Source organism: Oculina patagonica, chromosome 7, assembly GCF_052425735.1.
Source record: "Oculina patagonica isolate OP01 chromosome 7, crgOcupat, whole genome shotgun sequence".
NCBI lineage: Eukaryota > Metazoa > Cnidaria > Anthozoa > Scleractinia > Oculinidae > Oculina > Oculina patagonica.
Window position 1 is genome coordinate 6,150,260 of NC_135764.1, and position 14,616 is coordinate 6,164,875.

At 38.8% G+C, this 14,616-nt stretch overlaps 2 protein-coding genes and 1 pseudogene across 3 annotated transcripts; all 3 read left to right on the top strand.

The window, feature by feature from the left end:
• The first annotated feature begins 2,056 nt into the window (after nucleotides 1-2,056).
• LOC144659444 (histamine N-methyltransferase-like) lies at nucleotides 2,057-3,491 on the top strand. Its single transcript, XM_078519889.1, has one exon. The coding sequence runs from the start codon at nucleotides 2,080-2,082 to the stop codon at nucleotides 2,980-2,982; it is 903 nt and encodes a 300-aa protein (XP_078376015.1). The 5' UTR covers nucleotides 2,057-2,079; the 3' UTR covers nucleotides 2,983-3,491.
• Nucleotides 3,492-4,590: 1,099 nt separating this feature from the next.
• Nucleotides 4,591-5,331, top strand: LOC144660873 (histamine N-methyltransferase A-like). Its single transcript, XM_078521602.1, has one exon. The coding sequence runs from the start codon at nucleotides 4,615-4,617 to the stop codon at nucleotides 5,329-5,331; it is 717 nt and encodes a 238-aa protein (XP_078377728.1). The 5' UTR covers nucleotides 4,591-4,614.
• Nucleotides 5,332-7,617: 2,286 nt separating this feature from the next.
• Nucleotides 7,618-11,817, top strand: LOC144659449 (histamine N-methyltransferase-like; annotated as a pseudogene). Its single transcript, XR_013571893.1, has 2 exons — nucleotides 7,618-7,743; nucleotides 10,663-11,817. The product of XR_013571893.1 is annotated as a histamine N-methyltransferase-like (transcript).
• Nucleotides 11,818-14,616: the final 2,799 nt, after the last annotated feature.

The following is a 14,616-nucleotide window of genomic DNA, read 5'->3' on the forward strand; positions in this document are numbered from 1 at the left end:
TAAAATTGATAGGAATCATGAATCTTTGTGTTTAAAACTTGGGAATCATGAATAACGGAGATGGCCAAAAGAATCATGAATAACAAATGAATTCTTCCATCGATATTGAATGCTTGTGAATATAGAATGTAACAAAAATTAAACTGATGGGTCATTTTACTAAATTCTTAACAAATATGTTCCAGAAATGGCCTGAAATCGCATTTCTGAGCATCTTATTTTCAAAATTTCCTGGGGGAGCATGCCCCCAGACCACCCTATAGGAAAGCAATGGAAACGCGACTGTACCTTTGGCTTGACATCTTCATCCCTTTAATACTATCTTTAAAATGATCAAGTATGTTACCCACAGTGAATATTTAGAAATAATTTGATGACGAAAGGAGGTTCTGTTAGCAGGGAACCGGAATGTGCAACCAGCCTGTAAGTGAGAAACAACAGAAACTGCTAACACATTATTTTAAAAGCTGGGTGAAAAGAATGAAAATGAATCATGAATAATGATTACAATTTACAAATGAATCATGAATCATCGAGGTAGCCATTTTTATTTCAGTTCATTTACAAATGTAATGTTTAGAGCAATTTTCGAAGATTTTTATATTTCTCATACATTGTCTTCAACGGCTGAACCAGACTTACGCAATCGGCCAAATCAGGCGCGTAGGAGGGGGGGTTCGAGGGGTTCGAACGAACCCCCTTTGGAGGTCAATAATGGAGGACCGAAAGCACAAACTGTTAGCAAATAATGGGGGAATGGAAAACAAACTTTGAGTGTTGCAGCTTTTAAATTACCCCTGCATTGTTTGGAGAATGGATCCTAGTGACCTAGTATATGTAGTCAAAATAATCCCATCGTTGAAAAAATATTTCCTTAGCAGGGGTTCGGGATTTGATAAAATTAATGGAGTATCAATAAGCGAAATGCGGGGATTACAATTTCGGGGGGACCCAGATGATACGTGTATTTAGTACATATTGACGCTTTGACGCCGCTTTTAGTAGATTGCCGGTGGAGTCGGGGGGTGGGGGCTTAACCTTTTACCCTGATATGCCTTTGCACCACACGTCAAGTTTTTTTAAAACGTTTAGTGTACTAAGCTGGTATGTATGTATGTATTAAGTTAACAAAACGCCGGAAATATTGTTGTTAAGTCTAAAAATACCTGTTATTTTACAGTTCACCGAGTTCGAAATATTGACGTGCACAATGCTGAAAATAGCATTTCCGGGCCTTTAGATTTCAAAATATTCTGGGGGGACATGCCCCCAGATCCCCCTAGAAGCTCGCGCTTTCGGCGCTCGTATTAAATAACCCCCCTTAATAAATATTTTTGTCAATACGAACACCCTTCCAAAAACTTCAGCTACGCGCCTGCAAATTATTATCACATTGATCACATATCACGCCTGGGCCGCCTGTGATAACGATACAAATAAAATGGATTAGTTCACATGGAATAAATGAGCATTTAATAAAAAAAAATCTTTGGTCTAAGGTTATTAAAATCTTTGACAGACTCGAGAGGTCAATTTTCACAGCCTGGTGATTGCATTCATATTGAGTTTCTATTGCGTGACAGTCCTTTGTCGGTTTCTTGATCAAGCATTTTCGCATGTGAAATTTTCATCCACCGAGCAAATTGGAATCTCTTACAATCGTTTATGTTTGAAATATTAACCTGCCTTGAAAAGTTTATCGATAAGCACCATGTGCGTGTTAGTATAAGGGATTCCGGCGCGTGATTCGGCTTTAAGAATAATTGCGCGGACTTGAATCAAACCGACAAACGGTTTGTTTTCCTTTGCCAATATCTGCAAAGACGCTAATATTGTTTGCTAAGAACGATTAAATTTACGAACAAAGCTTTGTGATAAAGCAAAATGGTCTTTGAGTGGAATTTTGGTTTGCTTCACTTGCCCCAGTCTGCTGTATTCGACGCTGTTAGTGATCTTGGCATCCCCTGAGGGGATGCCAAGATCACTAGGGATCTTGGTACGGGGGTGCCTAAAATTGGGGGATGCCAAGATCACTGCGACAGCGCAACCAACTCGTTCTGTTTTCTCGAGGAAGAAAATATGTCGTCGCTTGCCGTAACCTCCGGAGCGCACTATGCAAAAAGTTTGAATTTGTTCATAACGAAATCTGGCGAAAGAATGAACAATTTTAAGATATTGCAAGATCACTTATCGCCGTTGATTCAGAGGTTTAAAAGTCTTTCCCAGCCCTGTGTGAAAATCTTGAGCGTTGGAAGTGGAATGGGGGAAAAAGACATGGATATCGTGAAATTAATCAAGGAAGAATTACAGAAAAGTGAACAAGGGCGCTCCACGAGGATTTTCAATCGAGCTATCGAGCCTAATGAATATTCGTGCCGCCTCTACAAAGCTGCCATTGAAAACCTACAAAGTCCCCTAAACAAACAAATGGCAGAGTTCGACATTTGCCAGCAGACCTTTGAAGACTACAAAAAACTGAGGCAGGAGGAACAGACAGGGTCAGTGAAGTTTGACATGGTACATTTCATGCATAGTATCTACTTTTTCGACATCGAGCAGACTTTGAGATATTGTTTTGAGAAAGAACTCAGCGACCAGGGATTTTTTGCCTGTATCGTCGAAGGACATGACCTCGTACATTGGGTTTATACGTTAACTCAAAGCAGATTGTTTCACGGAAAGGGCACGGAAAGCAAAAGCAACGAAACAGCTGAGGAAATTATCAAGATCGCTAACGACAACGGCTGGAAACATGAAATATACACCCAAGAATATTCTATTGATGTTACCGAGGTGTTTGATGAGAAATCAACCGATGGAAATCTGCTGCTCGACTTCTTGACACAAACAACGAATTTTCGCGAGACGGCAGACAAACATCTGGTGGAAGAAACGCTTGCACTGATTAAAGATCTGACCACTGTCAAGGATGGAAAGCGCCTTGGAGACAAAAAGGAATTGCTTATTTTTATTTATAAGTGATGCAGTTTACTTTCGTTCCTAAAGCTTTTATAGATTTTCATTTTTGTGTCTAGTGCGAAGCATCTCCTTCGCAGCCGCTTTTTGGGACGTCACGCAACGCTCCCCCAACTAGACACTATGCAAAAGGGTAAAAACTCAGATAAATACTTCATGTAAGCTAAGATATCAAGTAATACGCATAGAGTTTCACTGGGTTTCCCGTTCCGTGACCATTTACATGAGGATAAGAACGCATTCAGGAAAAGTGTAAGCACTCGATATATCATCGTGACCATTTCGCAATGACTCGAGTACAAGGAGATGTTCGGAAACCAATTGAAATCAAGCACGAGCACAAAGAGGATATTCGGAGCCAATTGAATTCGAGAATAATCACAAAAGGGATATTCGGGACCAATTAAGTTTGAGAACGAATATTCCGCGACGTTTGCGATGCTCTTTTTAGTGATAATGCATTTGGCTCTAGTAGCGAACTGCAGCGGAACTAGCTAGCCCAGAGAAGTTATTGAGAAGTGGACAAAGTAATAATAGAAGTAGTAAACTACTTGCAAATCATGTAAGCGTTGGTCAATTTTACTATTTAAGTCTACTGATTACGGCTTATAAAGTGAGAGCTTCGATATTTACGGGATTGTTGCCTTTAAAAGCACGAGAAATTGCAGAAATTGAAAAATCACACAATTTTCGATATCGATTTATATCGATATCGATACGTTAACGAACACGATTGTATGTCTTGTATCATACCACGGATGACATTTATCTTTGTCCGGCTTCTTCAGAGCTTTACTTCGAAAAAGCTAAATGTTTACTTTATAGAGAGACATTCTGTCTATTAAAGGTTATGCTTCTTGTATTAATTTGATCGAGCCTTTTGTCTCTTGAGCTCGATCCTCACTTGTTCGCTAGGTTACGTTGTGACACCCCATGATTTCAATGCAGATTCGAATTCTCACACGCGCAAGTTGAATCCGTTGACTGTTTTTCGTGTTGTTCTATGCCATTATATAAAAAAAATTATCTTGAAGGGGCTTTAAGCGAAACAGTGGACATTTGCGGCGGTTTAGAGCCATTCCAAGCCGACTGGGCAAACCGAAAGCAGATAATTAATGCGTTGCCTCCGCTCGATTAACGCAATCTAAAGTTTATGACACCCAAGGCCAAGATTTTCGGGTGTCTGAAGCTCACTTGACCGGCCGATGCCAGGGTCTTTTCCTGCCCGTTCCAAATTACCAAGGGAAAAGACCTGGGAACGAGGTTGGGTTAAGCGTAGATATATTATGTGTGATTGTAATCGACAGTTTTTAGTAGGATAGGTTTTGGTCGATTTTGGAGTGGGATAAAGCGAGTTTGGAGTAAACAATTTTTCTTATAGCTGAAGAGTTGTCCGTGTTAAAATAAAGCTTATCTATCTATCTAAAGTCGTTCATACATTGTCTCCCTATTTTTTCACGCAAGTAAAAAAATTACCCGTCAATAGAAATCCACCAATGTACGCATAGCGGACCTATTTTTATTTTACGTTTGCGTGAGTTGCGAAGTCAACTGAAAGTGGTCAAACCCGGATATCGATTGAGTTGTTCTTCAACTCGTGGCTTGCTCAAGCAACCCAGATCAACCCAAGCTGGAAACATGACGTCGTTTGCCTTAGCCTCTAAAGCACACTATGTTAAAAGTTTACATCTATACAGAATGAAATCTGGCGCAACAATAAAGAATTTCGAGATATTGCAAGAAAACCTACCGCATTCGATTCAGAGGTTAAGTCTACAGCTAAGTCTAACCCGGCCATGTATAAATATCTTGAGTGTTGGAAGTGGAAATGGGGAAACAGATATTGATATCATAAAGATGATCAAGGAAGAATTGCAGAAAACTGAACAAGGTCGTTCCACAAAGATTTTCAACCGAGGTATCGAGCCTAATGAATTTATGTGCGGTCTCTACAAAGCAGCCATTGCAAATCTACCAAGTCCCCTGAGCAATCAAATGGCAGAGTTCGACCTTCGCCAACAGACTTTTGAAGAGTACAAGAAAAACCAGAAGGAATCAATGAAGTTTGATATGGTCCAATTCATACACAGCATCTACTATGTCGACATCGAGCAGGCTTTGACTCATTGTGTTGAGAAAGAACTCAGCGACAAGGGAACTGTTGTTTGTTTGGCCTCCAGCCAAGACCTCATGCATCGCGTTATGTTAAAACAAAACAATCAACGGTGGCATGGAAAAGACAAGAATAGCGAGAGCTACGAATCAGAAGAAAACATTATCAAGATTGCTAATGAAAACGGCTGGAAGCATGAAATATTCACCCTGTCAAGGATGGAAAACGTCTTGGAGATATAAAAGACACTCTAATATTAATTGACAAGTGAAGCGGTATACTTTTGTTTGCTTTAAGGGGTAGGAAGCAGGAATGAATTTCTAATTTCTCAAAATTTACATTAACTGACAAAGAAGCGAAATATCCGATGGTGGATTTATTTTCAATGCGGGGGGGGGGGGGGGGGAGTACTCCCATATGAAAGGAGCAGGATGCTTATTGAAAATTTGCATTTGGGGGCTTTCATTTATTAGTGCATGGAGGGGGTTGGCAAGATTGATTGGGAGAAGTTATATTATTTTGGGAAGCTAAGTGGGCGGGTGGGGGGCAGGGGGATTACAGCAAATTAATTATATGTAAAAACAAAAAATTTAAAATATACCCGGTATATATTAAAAAGGGGGGGGTGAATTACTGGGGGGATTTGACATTAGTTAAACATTAATCCACACTGTTTTATCCAAATTCAAATTGTAGAGCCGTTATTTTCCTTAGATTATAGTACACTGACCCTGAAGAAGACTAGCTCTGCTAGTTGAAATATTGGCCAAAAAAACTTGCTTTTTCTGTGGTTGTACCAGCCTTGAAATCAATCTGGTTTTATTAACACTTAGAGTGACGTCTGGTACAAGTATTTCGTAAACAAGAGATCCTGGGCAGCAGACAAGCCAAGCAGTTTTATTCATCGTTTGCGTGGTGCCCTGCATCCAAACTTTTTTGTAATGAGGGAGGGCTGGGTAATTTTTAGAAGCCACTCCAAGTGATTTACCGCCCCACTCCCTATGGAAGGACCGATCTCTCAGCACTCTAGTTTTCTGCTGTTGGCACCCTTAAAAGTTTGCATCCAAGGAGGTGCAGAAAAGTTTAGAACATGGCACTGAGGCACTCGTAAAGTTTTCGTTTTTCATCACCCAACCAATGTCAACAGTACTGCTTTTTGGGGGAATTAAATTAATAATTCCTTTCCACCATGAATTTGCCGACAGCGTTCCAAAGATAGCGATAGAATTCCGCGGTAAGACCATCTGTGCCAGGTGTTTTATTGCCTGATCAGCGCACACTCGCATTTATCGATGGACATTTTCCGTTCAGTAAATTCCTTAAAAACAGAGTCGTTCGGATTCACATTTTGTGATGTTGTCAGTGATGTTTGGGTCAGTAATTTTTTTCTTGACCACTAATAATTAAGGACGTTAAGTGTTTTTTTCTGTGATTTGTTTTTTCTAAATTGTAAAAGTACTTACTATTTCTCTTGCCGTGTTCATACCAGCGCGCTCTGCTTCGTCTCTCGTGTTTTAACGCTTGCTATTTTGGTAAGCTTGGATTTTATACTTTCTGATTCACTTTTAAAAGAATCGCTCAGTGTACTCCGTCTGGAACTTGCATTGTAATTTAGTCATTTCTGACAAAAGAGCAGATTTTTCGTCACTCTAACAGTTTGCTTTTTTCTAAAAGAATTGTATTGTGAAAGCTCTAATTTCCATTTTAATCATTTCCCAGAACAGCCCTTTGTCTTCAAGTTCATGATGCTTTTTGGCAAACTCTACATATTTGGTGTCAGACAACAAAGAGTATCTCCAGGTTTCGCTTAGAACATTTCAACTTTTAACATAATGCGCTCCAGAGGATAAGGCAAACGCGACGTCATATTTTGCACTTAGATTGAAGAAGAAGCAGTATTAAAATGAGGAATACAAGTTGTCGGAAAAACGAATTAAGTCGCGTCGACCTTTTGTCTTTTTGACACGGTAGGATTACTTCTTTGACAAAGGGATGAAACGAAATGAAACATCTAAAATTTACATTTTTTCTATTAACACTCTGTATTGATGGTCATTACCTTTCGAAACCAACCGTGGCGTAGATAAGGCGTTGGCTTGAGTCGTTCTTAAAAAATCTGCCTATCTCGATTTCAATTGAATGTAGCTTCTTATTGTGACAGGGTCACTAGACACATATTTAATTATTTTTCGATAATTCTAGACGCTCTAAGATTTTTCTGTTTCGCCTTATAATTTTGTGTTCAGGATTTTTCCTGTTCAATTTCGAGAGCCTTTGCATCGCTCCGGAATGGTTCTGACGTGTGAGCAGTAACCACGTTTCATTGCTAAATTGCGCTAGTAGCGGGTAGGTTTTTGTGGTTACCTCTCAGTAGGTCGTTTTTATCAGTTAATCTACGCTTATCACCTTAAATTATCGTAATTAGCGCAGAATATCCTTGCCGCTGCGTTTACTCGCAAGGAAGTGGTTTTTAATGGTTTCGCAAGGCTATCCTAAACTCGTTTTAGTACGTGGCGGAAACTGCCGTTTCTCTAACACTACTCTGGTATAAATAGGAGCACATTTCTAGCTCGTAGTCAGTTTAGTTCTCGAGGCTTTACTGGACAAGTCGAAAAGCAGTGCAGAGCAGAAAGAGAAAGTTTGCTTCTAGCAAGGTAGGCTTGATTAGTTTGAGATAATCTAATCGGCGCGTGTCAAGTGTCGCGGGTAAAATGTCGCGGGTCCGAAAAACTTATTTCTTAAACGTTCACTACCTTAACAAAGAAAATCGAATAACAATAACAAGTACTTCAATGTAAATTAAACTTTTCTTTAGTTTTGTAGTTTTCCATGGGCAATTTTCGAACAGTATACTACTCTAACGTTATTTTCTTTTCTGTTTTTCCAAAAAAAAAGTTGAACGTTAAAAATGATAAATTAACGTTCTATAGCACCAACAACAATATCTCAAAAGTTAGCTAATCATGTATAACATGTAATAAATTTTAAAATGTATTCGCTTCCTGGAATGGAATAAATACTTAGGCTTGCAAAAAGTGACATGTACGTCGCTAGTGGGAACCGATATCATAACAACTGTTTTCTCGAATTCACCTGCGAATTTAGTTGATTCGATTGAAGCCATTTTTCCTCGGTGCTTTACCAATACTTATGCCTTTAAAAAGTAACACAGGGTATTTATTCCCGACCATACTTTTTTGTCAAGAGAAGAGGTTGTCGGTAGCATGTATGTATACGTGTCTGAGTAATTTTAAGCGAAGCGATGTGAACCTCTGCAGCTTTGTTTTTTCGACGCGCTGCGTACAGCCGTGTCAAAGATAAGCTTAATAAACTAAAAAAATCGCGTAAACGAGGTTACAATGGTTGAATTTTTGTTATATTTGTAATAAACAAATACGAGAAGAAAGAGCTTTGTACGGATTATTATTAACTGTTGCAAAACTTTGGAGAACTCACCCATTTTGCTGCGCTCGTTAGTTCGGTTCGTTTCCAAAGGCTTGCAACTCGTGAATGAAAATTATTACGGCGCACTTTCTACAAAGAAATATTTATTTTCTAAAAAAGCTTTTAATTTAAAACGCGAAGACCGCTTACTTTTGAAAGCTATCACCTCCAGTTATCGTCAAAACAGACCAAGTAGAAGTAGCAGACAGGTGTTGTATACAGCAAGGTCATGGAAAGGATTCCAGACAGTGCCAATTCCGCTTGGTTGAAGAAAGATTGTCGCCGGCTTCGCCCTTTCGAAAAAATTCCACTGGGAGATTCTTGAGTCGGGTGATCAAAGTAAAAAAAAGTCTGAACGTTACCACGAAATATAGAGCTTGTTCCACGAAGTATAGAGCTGTAAACACGATCGAACAGCGCTCTAATAATCGAACTTTTCGACACGGAAACGTATCAATAAAATCTGTCGCAAAGTGGAGGAGTGACGTATGTTGAAGGCAGCAGTCAAACGCAGAAACCACAAACCACTTCCGCTTTTCGCTGCGTAACTTTGTTAAAGTTTGACAGAAATTTGTGAAAGTCTTTCGTCAAAAAAGTTATAAAAGTGGCGATGGTAAACAAAATTACGATACATACACAATGTCAACAAGTTATTGCTATCGAAGTATTATTTTATTATCTTGAACGTTGGTGTAGTATATGCTGTTTAAAAACTTGAAAGCAAAAGTAAAGTTCAATTTTTCGTCTATCTACTTAAATTCAAGCAGTTGTTATCGTTATTCTATTATCTTAATTTAATGAGGTATTGAACCTTAGAAAAACTATAAACAAAAATAATAAGTTTTTTTTGGACCCGCGACAATTTTGTTGACCCGCGACATTTTACCCGCGACACACGACACGCGCCGATTAGATTGTTTATTCAAGTTCTTGACCTCGCTTATTTCTGCATAATTCTATTCGCTTTGTATTGTAGTTTTAGTCTTCGTTGTGTTATTTTAGTTCAAACTTAGAGTTTTATTTTGTTTCGTAACTCAAGCGAATCTATTTGTGCTTTTGCAAACGCATTTATTTTTCATTCATCGGGAACGATTTCTTGTCTAGTAATAATAATAATAATAAAGAAATTATTCTACATGACACGAGCGTGGGACAAAGAAAAAATCTGAGTCCCCGACGGGAATCGAACCCATGGCCTCCCAGATACCGGTTGGGCGCTCTAACCAACTGAGCTACGTGAGACTCGCTGTGAGCTAGGCCATTTTACTGTAGGTTGATATATGACACGCGTTCTGCATACTGCTAGGATCAGCAATGTCGAAATCATCAAATTTGTAGTAAATAATAAAGATGGTAGATTTTAAGCTTTACTATTTATCACCGAGCTTAAAATCTACCATCTTTATTATTTACTACAAATTTCTTGTCTGTTTATAAATAGTTTTCATTATTGTTTTGTAATTGGAGCCGAGTGTTCGTCTCCGAAGTTCTATTTTTGTTCGACTCTGTTTACGCATTTAACACTCGATTTGTGCTAAATTCAAGATTCTTTTATTGTCAAGTAAATCATTTTCATTGTAGTTTACAACTGTAAGTTGGAAATCTATGTTTTCCTTTTCTTGTTTTATACACGGATTCGCTTCGTTCGTTTTCGACTACTCCAGTCATGTTTGTTTTTAGGTCAGAGTCATTTGTTTGCAAATTAACCTTTTCCTGTTTAACTCATTAACTTAGTATTTGCTCTAACCTTGCATCCGTGAATGTAAATTCCTCGTTTTTGTCATGTTATAGCCGTTGAGTTCCATTTTACTGTAGAATTCTTCATCGTTTCAGAAGATACTTTTTTCCGTCACGTCACGTTTTCCAAAGTAATACAGTTTTCAACTTGTATTTTCAAGTTCCTTGGTTTAGTTTTTGTTTTGTTTTTTGCACACTTATTTGTCACTTTATTATTTTGTAGTTGCTTATACTCAACTATAGATAATCTTGTTTTGTAGTCCGTGAATTACTTTGTTGTTTTTTACTCATGTTGTTAACTAGGATTTTTCAAGTTTATTTTCCTTTCTTTTAACATTGTCAATATTTTATTGCATGTAAAACATTTGGTTTGTTTTGTATTTTTCTACTAGGTGTAATCCATTAGTCGTTCCCGTTTATTACGTTTATTTTCTAGTTTATTCGCTTGCTGTATCGCTGATGAGTTTTGGCTTTCAATAAACAATTGCATAGATAAGGCGTAGATAAGGCGTTGGCTTGAGTCGTTCTTAAAATCAGCTACCTATCTCGATTTCTCTTGAATATAGGTTCTTATACACTAGAGAGAAAATACTGTCGAAAATATGACTACGTTTCCCTTGACCTCTGGAGAACATTATGAAAAAAGTTTGGGTTTGTTCATGGCAAAATGTGGAGAAAGAAAGAAGAATTTTGAGATATTACGAGATCATATACCGCCGCTGATTCGAAGGTTGAGTCTTCCTTCGTGCCAACAACGATCGCGTTTTAACATCTTAAGTGTTGGAAGTGGAAATGGAGAGATGGATACGGAAATCATTAAAATAATCAAAGAAGAATCTCTGAAAGGCGAACAAGGCCGGCATATGAAGTTGTTTAACCGAGCCATCGAGCCTAACGAATATTCGTGTGGTCTGTACAAAGCTGCCATTGAAAACCTACCCAGTCCGCTAAACGATCAACTGACAGACTTCGAAATTTGCCAGCAGACATTTCAAGAGTATCAAGAACGCCAGAATGAAATGATAAAGTTTGACATGGTTCATTTCATACACAGCTTCTACCACGTTGACATCGAAGAGGCTTTGATTCACTGTTTTGAGAAAGAACTTAGCGACAAGGGAAGTGTTGCTTGTTTGATCGCGGGCCATGACCTTATGTGGGTTACTTGGAGACAAAACAATCAACAGTGGCATGGAAAAACAAGAATAGCGAGAACTACGAAACAGCTGACAAGATTATCAAGATCGCTAACGACAACGGCTGGAAACATGAAATATACAGCCAAGAATATTCCATTGATGTTACCGAGGTGTTTGATGAGAGATCATCCAAAGGAAATCTGCTGCTCGACTTCTTGACTTACACTGTGAATTTTCGTGAGACGGCAGACAAACAACTTGTGGAAGAAACGCTTGCACTGATTAAAGATCTGACCACTGTCAAGGATGGAAAGCGTCTTGGAGACAAAAAGGAATTGCTAATTTTAATTTATAAGTGAAGCGGTATACTTTTGTTTACTTTAGGGGGTGGGAAGCAGGAATGAATTTCCCCGGGTGAATTTCTAATTTCTCAAAATTTACATTAACTGACAAAGAAGCGAAATATGCGGGGGGGGGGGGGAAGTACTCCCATATGAAAGGGGCAGAGATGCTTATTGAAATTTTGCATTTATTAGTGCAAGGAGGGGATTACGTTGGGAGAAGTTACCAGATTTAACTTAAATTCGTGAGCCCCAAAATTAAACATTACTATTTTACGCAGGATCTTAGTCATATCCTGCACGTATTTCTTGTGGGTGTTTTGTTGTTCATACCCTTATGGGAACGTGTTTTGTCATACATTAGATAGGTATAAAATAAGTTCCCAATGTAATCTTGTTCAAACTCCCTGACGAAGTCTTTAGTTATCAGACAAAACTGGTAGGAGAATAAAACTTCAGTCAACAAGATTTTTTCGTTGCTTGTGCTGCTCACTAGTATTTTGTAAAATAGAAAAAATTAAAAAAAAGTGTTCCCGATGGTTCTTGGTTCTGCCAACAATGCAAACATTAGGTATTGGTATAGCAGAAGAAAACAGCTTTATACATTATATGTGAAATGAACTGTGCCTGCCCTAGGCTATCATAACTGTAACAATTATTTTGTGAATAGTGCCCTCAAGCTCAAAGCAAACTGGCACATTAAATTGTGAATTCTGCTTCTTTGTGAAATTTTGCAAAGGAAAATTTATATAAAGCAACATCTTAAGTTGCCCCAGAGGGTGGCGCATCTGCTATTTTCCACAAATTGTTTCTCCATATGATATGGTGGGGCATTTGTCAGTTTTTGTACGCTATTCAGAACCAATCCCCACCTATATCCCGGGGTGGGGGTGGTCTGGGTTTACTTTGACTGGTGCATTACGCTCAAATCTCATTAGCGTTTTTAATGAACATATAGCTAAGATGGAAACAAATGTTTAGTAAAAGAACAGACAAACTTGAAATTGAACGAACGGGTGAGTGTCACAAACATACACGAAACTATATCACGCGTATCTGTTACTTTATCGAAATGGTCACGCCTTATGTTTTGTGTGTACAGGACGTACATGACAAGTGATTCATAACTTGATTTACCGGTTTAGTATAGATAAAAAAATTAAGTGTATATTAGGGACGTGTGATTGTAATCGACAAGTTTTTAGTAGGATAGGTTTTGGAGTGGAATAAAACGAGTTTGGCGTAAACGATTTTTTTTATAGCTGAAGAATTGTCCGTGTTAAATAAAGCTTATCTACCTACAGTTGAATCCCGATAACTCGAACCTTCAAGGGAAATCGAAAATCGAAAAAATTTCCAGTTATCGAGGGCAAAATTAGTATGAAAGTGACCTAAAGGAGAATTAAAAAAAGGTTCGAGTTAGAGGGAGGTTCGAGTTATGGAGGGTTCGATTTATCGAAATTCAACTGTAATTAAGCCGCAAATGTACGCAACGCGGACCTATTTTTTTACGTTTGCGTGACTGCTGTTACGTTTGCGTGACTTTGCTGTTACGCGAATATAAAGTCAGGGTCAAACCCAGCCTCGTCCTCAGTCGTCCCCGGCGAATTTGAATGTGACGTCACCCGCCAAGCTTGTCGGGAAAGTTCGCGCTCGGTTCCAGTCCTCCTCCGCTCATTCGCATAGCGCGGTATGGCCTGGGGACGAGGCTGGTCAAACCCAGATTGAGTTGTTCTTTCCAGTCAACTCGTGGCTTATTTGGAGGTTAAAAATTGCATCTTTTCTATGACGCATAGCATTTCTGATTTTGTTTGGTTTATGTTTAAACCAGTGCATTTTTTAAACAGCGAAAGTAAGTCAAATAAATTAGAAACCGACTGAACATCGGCGAGAAGGGCGGTAGTGTCGTCAACATATTGTGAGAGCTTGACTTCTTCAGCTCCTTAAACCAGTGCATTTTTCAAACAGCGAAAGTAAGTCAAATAAATTAGAAACCGACTGAACATCGGCGAGAAGGGCGGTAGTGTCGTCCGCATATTGTGAGAGCTTGACTTCTTCAGCTCCTTGTATAGTAATGACTTTGATGTCTTTGGGGTTTGAAGCTCCATAGCAATAGCAAAGAGTATGCCTGAAAGAGGGCAACCTTGACGGTCACCGTGTTCTAAATAGAAGTGTTGAGAGGCTAAATCATTGTTAATAACGAATGACTGGAGAGGTCTTTATAGAATACGCTGATCCATTGCCGAAGATTTGGACCAAAGTTGAAAGATTCAAGTCCCATTCAATTGAGTCGAAAGCTTTTATAAAATCCAAGAAAACAGCTATAGCTGGTATATCGTTTATTTTGGTGAAGTCCATTGTGTCTGCTATTAATCTAATACTTTCACCGATGAATCTTCCTTTTACATAGCCAGACTGACAAGGATGGATTGTGTTTGGCAGGATCCTTTTCAAGCGAACAATAGTTTTGGTCGCGAATTTGTAGGTCAACATTAAGTAGCGATACTGCTCCCCAATTCTTTAAATACTCCGCATCCTTATTCTTTTTGCGATTAAAGAAATAATTCCTTGCCGTTGAGAGATAGTAAATGACCCGTGTTTTAAGGGGGAGTGGGGGGAAAAACGTAATTAAAACTTTCCACCATGAATTTGCCGACAGCGTTACAAAGGTAGCGGTACTGTAGAATTCCGCGTTAAGAACATCTGTGCCTGGTGTTTTATTGCCTTTCATCAGCACATGATCAGCGCACACTCGCATTCATCGATGGACATAAGGCCTTCGCAGCTTGTTGCAGTTTCTTCTGATAATAAACGCGTTTTCCGTTTTAAAGAATTCGTTAAAAACAGAGTCGTTCGGATTCATATT